Here is an 11,836-nt window from a genome sequence, read left to right as displayed (position 1 = left end):
AATTTTTTTAATAAATAAATTACTTATATCTATTTTGATTATTTTAAATTAAAAAAATTTAACTGTTAGCAAAAATTTTTTTAGTAAATTTTAAGTTGTTGAGACAGTTCAATTTAGTTATCATAATATATATTAATTTATTATTTATACTGAATTAAATATTATAGTTTAGATAATCTTTAATTCATAATATACTGATAAAATAATAAGTTTTAGGTGGTTAGTGAGGTTTGAATTCGAGATTTAAGTAGTGAGGAGATATAAATTCTTTCTTCTCTTCTTACCCTCTCTATAAATACCCCATGACCCCTCCAATACGTACATAGACATATATATCGTCCTCTATATGTACACCTTTCATCTCTCCCCTTTGCCCATCACCTGATTGATTCTCCTCTTAGATTTCTTCTCTACATATCCCGCCCTACTCTCTCTCTCTCTCTCTCTCTCTCTCTCTCTCTCTCTCTCTCTCCATATATATACACAAACAGAAAGAAAACAAATACCATTAACGGATATATATATATATCTCTCTCTCTCTCCACATATACACACTGTAAACAAGTCGTATACATATATATACAAACATATGCTATGGCGAACAAAAAAGCAAACAAAGTGCTACCTCAGACGGCGGCTCTGAAGCAAATTCTGAAGAGGTGCTCAAGCTTCGGGAAGAAAAATGGGTATCAGCATGACGATGTGCCGAAGGGGCATTTTGTGGTGTACGTTGGCGAGAACAGAAGCAGATATGTCGTGCCGATATCCTGGTTAGGACACCCTGAGTTTCAGTCTTTGTTGCAGAGAGCTGAAGAAGAATTCGGGTTTAATCACGACATGGGTCTTACGATTCCATGCGAGGAAGTTGTTTTTCGCTCTTTGACCGCCATGATTGGATAAAGACAGAGATGATCAACCTCCAGTTGATGATGATGATGATGATAGGGTTTGTTGTTCAAAATTTTTTTTCGTAAATTATATATATATATATATATATATATATATACACGTGGAACAAGAAAGTTGCTTCTTATGCCCTTGTTCATATATAGTACACTATATATATATTCTCTATACATATATATGTTATGTATATATGTATATAGAGCTTCGGAGTTGGTGGCTTCTAATTTTAACAACTTCATTTTGCCGCCTTGATTAATCTGTTAAACTTTGTAATAAGTTATGATCTGCTTCTGTATTTTTCCCTTGAGAAATTACACAGTTATCATCAGTACTGTGTTTTCTTGAGAGGATTGGCTTCAATGAAAGAAAATCAACCGGAAACTCCACAAGTTCTATGTCATCTTAATTAATTTTACATGTATACATTTATATATATATATGTATCTCGTTATTCGTGCAGATTCCATGTGTGTGTGTGTATAAATATTCATATATATATTCCATTAAGCAGCTAGAATTAACCTTCAGATTCACTTACATATACTTATATATATATATATGATATTGCGCAGTTTCTCCTTTATTTTATTATTTCAATTATTATAACGGTATATTTACGTAATTATCGGTGTTATAATTGTATGATGGGAATATATCTTCAACCATAAATAATTATAAATTTGTGCACTTTTGTGTGTTATGATAAGAACGTATTATAATTAAGAATTTAAAAATAATTATATGAATTAATTTTTAGTTAATTGAATATTTATTACGTCTATTTTTATTTATTTATATGAGATTATGTTTTTATATTATTTAACTAATATATATATAAATTCACTAAAAACAAAATTTGTAGGGTATGATAGGGAAAAAAGATGAAAAGGTAATAGTAGAAAAGATAGCAACGGGTGCATTATTGGTTTAGCTTAGGAAAAGATGGGCGGGTTTTTTCAGATTTAATTTCTTTAAATTAATTGCTGATATGGAGTAGTCATAAATCAATCAACATATATATATATATATATATATATTCCTCGACTTTTCTATCTAATTAAGGTAAATCATATCCGTATACAATCCCTCTATCATACATGTTTGTATATATATGTGTATGTATTCACATATAATTAAGAAATGAGTCTGCAATTTTTTTTTTTCTGCAAAATGTAATAAATAACAAAATTTAATAAAGTAAAAATTAAGATAGCCATAAAAATTAAAATTTATTTTTATATTTTAAAATTTTATCTTTATTATAATATATAATATTTTTAATTTTATTTTTTAAAAATGGATTAAGTTATTAATTTGACTGGTGAGAGTCCTGATCCAGTCAGCTCTAAAGATTATATGAATGCTCAAATTAATCCCACTATAAAAGCCGCTATATACGACCCAGCCACCTACCATCCCGCTAACCTTCTTTAAAATTTTAAAAGAATATATGTTTTTCAACTATATTTTTAATTTGATTTATTTATATTAATTAAGTTAATACACATATATATATATATATATTATTATCTTAGTTTGTAGTGTAAAAAGTCATAGTATATTACAAAAATATTGCGTAATAAATACTACTTAATGACGTCAATAAAATTGTAATATCTGGGTCCAAAATTTAATTCGTGATTAATTTTTTAAATAATAATAATAAATATATTTAAATTTATAAATTTTTATTTAATGTAAAAATTAGAAAAAATAGGTGGATGATGAAATTAAGAATAATTTTAAGAAAAAATGGTAAAAATTTAGAGTTCGGGATATATTTTTGAAAAAAAATTGAAAATTAGAGATCAAAACGCAATTTAAGAAAAATGTGCCACGTAGGACCGCTCAGCCAGCGGCTCCAACGAACCGGAGCGCGCTGTGTGGTAAAGCACATTGACTCGGAGTCACGCGGGAGGCCACACTGACAATCCGCGTGCTCGCGATCGGACGGTCCGAATTCGTTCCCTCCTCAGTCGCGATTAAACGCGATGAACGGTTCAGATTCGTACTATATTTAAATGTGATCATACAGTTCAAATAAAATCGCGATTAATGGTCTAAATTCATTTTTTCTTTAAATGCGATCAAAGGATCGAGATCAAATGCGATAAACGGCCTAGATTAAAGGGAGACGAATATAAATACCTCACTTCACACCAAACCTAAACCCTAGCCGCCAGCCCTCCGCCGAAGAAGAAGAACCAGTCGCCAGAGAAGGGAGCTGATCGCTACCCGTCGCCGCGCTGGAACCACCTCTGACCGCCAAAAAAGGTAAAAAAAATTTCATTCGCTCGAAATTTAACTTTAAATACCCCCCCATGGCCAAATTGGAGCAAACAAACCGGGAAATGAGTAAAAAATCACGGGTAAAACCCAGCGCTGCCGTTGCCACTGCGAGAAAAATAAAAAATCGCCCATGATGAGCCCATTTTCGATTCTCATTTCATGCGATTTTTCTATCATTGTATTTACCATTCTGTTTTTTACAGGTTAACCGAAGAAAAATGCCCAACCACGAAGGTGAGCCGGCGAAGCCGGCGTACCGAAAAATTTGTCGTTGGTGAGTTTTTATTTTTCGATTTTTTTAAGCCAACTGAAACCCCTTAACGTATTTTTTTACAGGAATGAGTATAAAACGGGTCGAAATCGGTCAAAATTGACCGAAAACGGCCAGTCCGAGGCAAACTGCCGTCGCGAGCGGCGGTGCTGCCATGCTAGAATTCCAAAATTGGTCAGAAAAGATTTTTAACACCGATTTTGAGTTTTTTGATATATTTCTAAGTACTTGAAACGTGTTTTAATTTCTGAAGAAAAATTCAAGAAACTTGGGGACTGTCAGCGGGTGCAACTTAAAGTTTAGTATTTCGGACACTGATTCAGGTAAGAATCTATTACCTTATTCTCTGTTATGGAATTGAAGTTTAATTATAGATAGTACGATATTTTACGTAATTTAAAAAACTTCGATAATTAATTACAGGTTACTAATGGAGCTGAAATTTATTACTATTTATCCTATTTTAACTAATTGATTGATTTTACAGTTTTAAATGAATAATAATACACTAGAATTGGTAAGATGATTCAGTTGTGTTTCCTTAATGTATATATTGTTTGTTTTGCGTGATTTATAATTAAATTATGAAACTAAAAATTAAATGTAAATGAAAAATTACTTGATTAAGTGAATGAATGGATGGTAGTTTTACTGGATATCCTGGGAGATGATGGACGGACCGGGTACATAGAGAACCCTACCGTGAATGTTGCCTCATACCGGACGGGGTATCAAAAGTTGGTATTTTGGCGCTCATATCGGATGGGGAATGGGGACGACCTGTTTCACCTTCATACCAGACGGGGTATTCAGAGATAGTATTTTTGTCACTCATATCGGATAGAGTATAGGGACAACCTGTTTTACCTTCATACTGGACGGGATATTGAGGGATATATTTTTGGCGTTCATACCGGACGGGGTATAGGGACGGTTGGTTAGTTAACAATATTAAATAAGAGTTCAGACGTAGTGGAGACATCCATATGGACTCCCATAGATATCAGTAGACAGATAAAAAAGGAAAGTTGTTGTTCTGGCTAATTAAAAATGAGATTATGATGTTGTTTGTGTTATTACCTGTATAGGTCGGTTTTAGAAATCTCACTACAGTAAGTATGTAATAAATGATTTTATTTATGATAAATGAATTTACTTAAATTAAGAGCTCTATTAGTTATTTTTATGATTTTTACCAATATTTATTTCTGTATCGGTGAGTAGTGTGACATTCTTACTGGGCGAGTGTAGCTCACTCTTTCATTAACCATTTCAGATCAAAAGAACCAAGATTCAGATCCTGATCCATAAGAAGATTGTGAATAAGATGCCTAGTTGTTTACTTTAAATTTATTTCTTTAATTTTTCATTTGTTCTTTTAGAAGGGTCATTCCCGTAGCCCTATTAGGTATTCTGAACTATCGTGTAAGGAATGTAAACCCTAACTTCATTATTTCGCTTTTGTATTCAATTTATAATTTATTTTCTTTTAAGTTCCGGGTTGTTCCCGCACGCGTGCATGGTCGAGATCCGTTCCCTCCTCAGGTCCAATCGGACGGTTGTGATTGAACACGATGAACAGTACAAATTCATTCTCTCTTTAAACGCGATTGTACGGTCCATATCAAATCGTGATGAACGGTTCATATTCATTTTATCTTTAAATGCGATCGGACGGTCGAGATCAAATGTGATGAATGACTTAGATTAAAAGGAGACAGATATAAATACATCACCTCACACTGAACCCTAGCCGCCAGAGAAGAAGAACCAGTTGCCAGAGAAGGGAGCCGACCGCCGCCTGCTGCTGTGCCGGAACCACCTCCGACCACCAAAAAAGGTAAAAAAAAAATTTTATTCGCTTGAAATTTGATTTTGAACACCACTGGCCATATCAGAGCAAAATGACCGGCAGATGAGCCAGAATAGCGGTGGCATCGCGGGAAAAATCAAAAATCGCCTCCGATGAGCCCCTTTCTGATTCCCATTTCATGCAATTTTTTCACCATGTATTTACCATTCTGTTTTCTACAGGTTGATTAAAGAAAAATGACCAACTGCGAAGCTGAGTCGGCGGAGCCGCCACACCAGAAAATCTCACTGCCTGTGAGTTTTTATTTTTTGACTTTTTTCAGCCAACCGAGGCCCCTTAATGTATTTTCTCATAGAAATAAGTATAAACCAACTGAAAAGGCCAGTCCAAGGCAAACCACCACCGCGGGCGACAGTGCCGTTGCCGGAGCACAGCGGTGCCACTGTGCTGGAATTCTGAAATTGGCTAGAAATGGTTTTTAACATCGATTTTTAATTTTTTTAGGGTATTTCTAAGTTCTTGAAGCATGTTTTAATCTCCAAAGAAAAATTCAGGGAACCCGGGGACCCAGTAGGTGCAGTTGAAAGTTTAGTATTTGGGACACCGATTCGGGTGAGAATCCATCACCTTATTCCCTATTATGAAATTAAAGTTTAATTATAAATACTACGGTATTTTGCATAATTTAGAAAACTTCGATAATTAGTCACAGGTTACTAATGGAGTCGAAACCGGTTATTTATTACTGTTTGTTCTGTTTTAACTAATTGATTGATTTTACAGTTTTAAATGAATAATAATACACTGAAATTGATAAGATGATTCAGTTGTGTTTCGTTGATACATGTATTGCTTGTTTTGCGTGATTTACAGTTAAATTATAAAACTGAAAATTAAATATAAACAAAAAATTGCTTGATTAAGTGAATGAATGAATGGTAGCCTTAATGGATATCCTAAAAGATGGTGAACGGACCGGGTATATAGGGAACATTATCGTGAACGTTGCCTCATACCGGACGGGGTATCGAGGATTGGTATTTTGGTGCTCAGACCGGACGGGGTATGAGGACGGCCCGTTTTAGCTTTATATTGGACGATGTATTGAGGGATGATATTTTTAGCGTTCATACCAGACAAGATATGAAGACGGTCCGTTTCACTCTCATACTGAACGGGGTATTGAGGGATGATATTTTTAGTGCTCATACCGGACCGAGTATGGGACGAGCGGTTAGTTGACAATGTTGAATAACAGTTCACGCGTAGTCGAGATATCCCTATGAACCCCAATGGATACCAGTAGACAGATAAAAATGGAAAGTTGTTGTTCTGGCTAATTGAAAATGAGATTATGATGTTGCTTATGTTATTGTCTCTATAGGTCGGTTTTGACAATTTCACTACAGTAAGTATGTAATAAATAATTTTATTTATGATAAATGATTTACTTAAATTAAAAGATACATTCGTTGTTTTTATTATTTTTATCAACCTTTATTTATGTATCGGTGAGTATTGTGACATTTTTACTGGGTTAGTGTATCTCACTCTTTCATTAACCATTTCAGATCAAGAGAATTAAAATCCAGATAACGATCCGTAAGAGGGTTGCGAATAGGATGTCCAGTTATTTACTTTCTATTTATTTTTTTGATTTTTCGTTTGTTCTTTTAGAATGATAATTCTCGTAATTCTATTGAGATATTTTGAATTATTGTGTAAAAAATATAAATTTTACTTTTATTATTTTATTTTTATATTTAATTTATAATTTATTTTTTTTTAAATTTTGAATCGCTATAAAAATACTTTCATTAAAAATAAAATAAAATATTGGCAATAGTTTTTACTCCTGCCTTCGATATCCTTAAAAATCGAAGCATGCGAGAATCTTATTGTAATTGATTGAAAGGAAAAAGAACCTTATTTGCAAAGATTTACCTTTTATATATCAACAAATGTATGTATCTACGTACGCATGTATATAAACGGACAATAACTTTGTGATTGATTAATTATATCAGATGATGTTCAGGTATCTACATACATCACACACACACATATATATACACACACACACACACACAATATAATATATATATATATATATGTAAGTAAAAGTGGGAGTTGACACATAAAATTTCTTTTTTAAAAAAAAATAATTTTATATTCAATATAATAATATATATATAACAATGATTTATTTGTTTTTTAATATACAAATTTTAATATATTAAAATAAAATGAATATGATAATATAAATAATAATTATGTGATAATATATAATAATTATATATTTAAATATCTTTAATACAAAAATAAAATGTGAGATTAATTATATTTTTAAATAATTTATTACAAGTTTTAAAACTATACACTCTATAAATTCTTAATCATATATATATATATATATATATATTTCACATCTTAATCATCCAGCAAATTGTATATCAACACCTAATTATATATCTTTCTATGGTAATAATTAATAAAATTTTAGCACCTAATTATCTGTTTATGCCATAAGACTTTTGTCTAATTAAATTATATATTGTTTTATTTATAAAAATTAAATTTTTTTTTATAAATGAATAAATTTCTTTAACTTTAGTTTATACAAATTTTTTTTAATTATATTAAGATAATTATTTCAATTAATAATATTACATGCCAAAATAATTCTGAAATAAGTAAAAAATTAGAATTTAATTTGGTAAGAAATTTTTGTATATAGAAAGCAGACAATGTAAAAAAAAAATAAAAGAACCAAAAGAGGCTGCTTTTTTCAGTCTCCTCATTTCTTTTTTCATTTTTCTTAGCAGACAGGATTTGATTAAAAGATAAGAGCAAGCTAATCAAACCATCTCAATATTTATTTATTTCTTCAACCTTCCTCTGTCTTATCACTACTCTAATTATTTTTTTTTAAAAAAATATATTATAACTAAAATTAAGAACAAAATAAATAAATTATTTTAATAAAAGCACTTTTTTTTTTTCTTTCAAATAATTAGTTATATTCAGTTAAATATTTCAAAAAATCATCGTGCAAATAACTAAAGGTTTGTTTATTATAAACCAAGTTTATGATTTAATTTGTTTAAAGTAATTAAATTTTTTTAATTAAAATAATCACAACGGATTAAAAATTTGATTTATATTTTTAATTTATTAAAAAAAAATATTATACAAAATTAAATTTATTGTGATAATTATCTATCCAAATATTGAAGTTAAGAAATTAAATATAATTAATGTTTTTATATTGAAATATATATATATATATATACAAATATATTAATTTTATAAGTATTGTCAACGCAAGACAATTCTGTCAAATTAATATTTTGTATATTAGGGACTTTTTCTTTTCACAGAACCGTGTCTAGGTACATTGCGTGTTGGAATCCGATTAGATTAGCATTGAGTCGTGTATAAATTGTCGTGTTAGTAAAAACTGGTAGATTTAAATAGTTACAATGAAGTAAAATTTTGAAAAATAAATAAATTCATTATATTATTTTTTGCAAGTGAAAAGGCGGATGGGATGTTTGATTGAAGCCCACCTTAGGGATTTTATTATTAGGATTAATTTCATAAAATAAATTTAAAAACATAATATAAATTAATATAAAAAAACATTAAATATATATGTGTTATAATATTGCTAGAAAATAATAAATTTTTTTTTTTCCTATTATTATGTAGTGGCGTAGACAATGGGTTTGGTGTGTGGAGTTGTAGGGGAGACATGTACTTGAAATGGTACCCTCTTCACTTATTTTTCTCTCCTTTTTCATTTCTCTTTTGTATTCATTACCAGCTTTAATGCACCAAACCAGACATTCACAAATTGCTGCCAAATGAGTGACTGCTAGACGCTACTCGTGCTTTTAACGGGAGATGTAAATCGGTGACTACTGTACACCTTTTGTTATTGCATACACACACACACAAATATAACAATTCCTTTATATTTAAGTACAAATTACAATTGGACTCATTTTTATTTTCAAGCAATAACTTATTTTTTTTATATGAAATATCGTGTATTTTAATTATAAAATTTATATTAATTATGAATGAATGAATGTAACTCAACTTGTTTTGACATATATATTTATATTACTAATGTATCTTCTTTATTTTAAAATTAAAAATCTAATTTGCTTCCCATCCGGAAGTGGATTAAATTGCAATTTTGCCACGGAAGGTGACATAGTTTGCGAATCAGAACCAACCTTGGTTTTTTGTTCTTTGACATCTCAATTATGAATCAATCCCATCGCGGCATCTGTAGGTATTAATACCCGTTAAATGGCATATACACTCACCGATCCCTGGCAACTTGTCTGACTGTCAACTCATTGTGGTTATAAAAAGTTAAAGAACTGCCAAAAAGAAAATGGGTCAGGCAGACATGAAAAACCATATGTCCGAATTGTATATTTTGGCATATCATTTTAATTCAACATTTTACTCTCTGTTTCCTTCAGTAAAATATATATATCTATGTATATATAGAATCTTATCATTTCATGACTTCAAAAAGTTTTCGGCCCAGCATTGATCCCGCACGCGTGGACTTTCCAGATTCATTTCTCCCTTAGGTGCGATAGGACGGACGAGATCAAATGACGATGGACGATCCAAATTTGTTTCCTCCTTAAGCGCGATTAGATAGACGAGATCAATCATGATAAACGATTTAGATCGACGTGGGATATGTATAAATATTTCACGTCGCATGAGAACCCAAACCCTAACCGTCAGTCTCCGCCGGAGAAGAACAACCAGACGCTAGAGAAAGAGGCCGACCGCCGACCACTGTTGCACTGGAGTCACCGCTAGCCGTAAAAAAAGGTAAAAATCCCCCATATCCACTTGGAATTCGATTCCGAGCATTCATGTGGTCAAATCGGAGTAAGAGAGACAACAGGTGAGCCGAAAACCGCAAGTAAAGTTTAGCGGAGTCGCTGCACCCGGTGACCCCCCGCCAGTAAGTTCGGTGTTTTTAGTGATTTCTCGACCAACCGAGACCCCTAACGTATTTTTCTGCAGAGGTACATGTAAAACCAGCAAAAACTGGCCAAAACTGATCAGGCTGAGGCGAACCGCTACCGTGAGTGACAGAGCTGGCGCTAGAGCACGGCGGCAGTGCCGTGCTAGAACCCCAAAATCAGCCAGAAAGAGTTTTGGGCACCAATTTTGGATTTTTCGGGTATTTTTAGGTACATGACGAGTGTTTTGAATTATGTAGAAAAAATTCAAGAAACTCGGTATCCGTTAAGAGGCGTAACAGACAGTGCGACGTCTCGAAACACCGATTCGGGTAAGGATGCTTCACCATATTCTCCGTTACAGTAAATTGAAGCTTAACATTGCATAATTTTATATTTTTATGAAAAATTAGAAAATCCTAAAAATAATTACATATGACTAGTGGAGTCGGAACCGGTTAGTTCGCAATTGTCCTAATTTTCTGTTTATTTTCTTGTAATACTCTATTTACTTGTTATTATATGATGTGTATTCTAAATTTATATTTCCTATACCCTTATCAATTTATCTGGCTTATTCGGCTATATACTATCAGCATGAATGTAGTTTAATTGATCTGTCAACGTAATATGAGATAGTGGTTTGTGTGATTGGTTGTTTTATTGATGAGAATCTTTATGTGAAATATTTACTGGATATCTAAGAAAATGGTGGAATGACCCGGTACATAGGGAACCCTATCGTGAATGTCAACTTAGTCGCATAGGGTTGGAAAGTTCCATTATCGGAAAGGTTTGAAAGATATAGTTCACTCTCATACCGGACTGGATATCGAGATGATAAAATATTCGACGTCCATTAACGGACGGGTATGGGACGACCGATTAATTGTTAAAATTGAATATTAAGTTCATGAGTAGGGGGACGTCCCTATAGACCCCCAAGGGTACCAGTAAGCAAGAAATAAAGGAAAATTGTCGAAACTTGTTCTCTTATGTATGAAAATAAAAAGTGGTATGAATATAGGTGTTCATAAATTATTTTTTGGAAAAACTTGTTATGTAAGTATAGAATTAAACGGTTTTCTTTATATTAAATGAATTTACATCAAATCGAGGACTCCATTAGTTATTTTCCTTCTGATTTTTATCACTTTTCAGTTTTTTGTATATATGATTAGTGTAATATTCTTACTGGATTAGTGTAGTTCACTCTTTCATTAACCATTTCAGATCACGAAAATCAAGATCCAAATTCTGATAAGGAAGATGGTTGTGAATAGTTCACTAACCGAACTCCCTTCAACTACTAGTGAAGGTCGTCCTACGATATTTATTTATTCGTTTTTTCTTTAATTATTGTTTATCTTTTAGAAGAGAAATTCTCATAACCCTATTAGGCATTCTAAACTATTATGTAAAAAATATAAATCTTAAACTCTGTTATTCATTTAAACTATAAATTCATCTCCATTTAAGTTTTGGGTCTTTACAGTTGGTATCAGAGTAGCGTTCCTCGGAACCATTCCTTATACAAAGATTTAAAAACACTAT

The 11,836-nt window shown here is 31.7% G+C and overlaps 1 protein-coding gene across 1 annotated transcript; it reads left to right on the top strand.

Moving 5' to 3' along the window:
* Positions 1-302: 302 nt before the first annotated feature.
* LOC110822295 (SAUR-like auxin-responsive protein family) lies at positions 303-1,306 on the top strand. The gene has a single exon (XM_022052372.2). It carries the CDS (start codon positions 595-597, stop codon positions 898-900), a length of 306 nt encoding a protein of 101 aa, XP_021908064.1. The 5' UTR covers positions 303-594; the 3' UTR covers positions 901-1,306.
* The last annotated feature ends 10,530 nt before the right edge of the window (positions 1,307-11,836 follow it).

Source organism: Carica papaya, chromosome 4 (genome assembly GCF_054855325.1).
Source record: "Carica papaya isolate Zhongbai chromosome 4, ASM5485532v1, whole genome shotgun sequence".
In the NCBI taxonomy this organism is placed as follows: Eukaryota; Viridiplantae; Streptophyta; class Magnoliopsida; order Brassicales; family Caricaceae; genus Carica; species Carica papaya.
The sequence above is the reverse complement of the archived record's forward strand: the minus strand, read 5'-3'. Positions and strand labels throughout refer to the sequence as shown.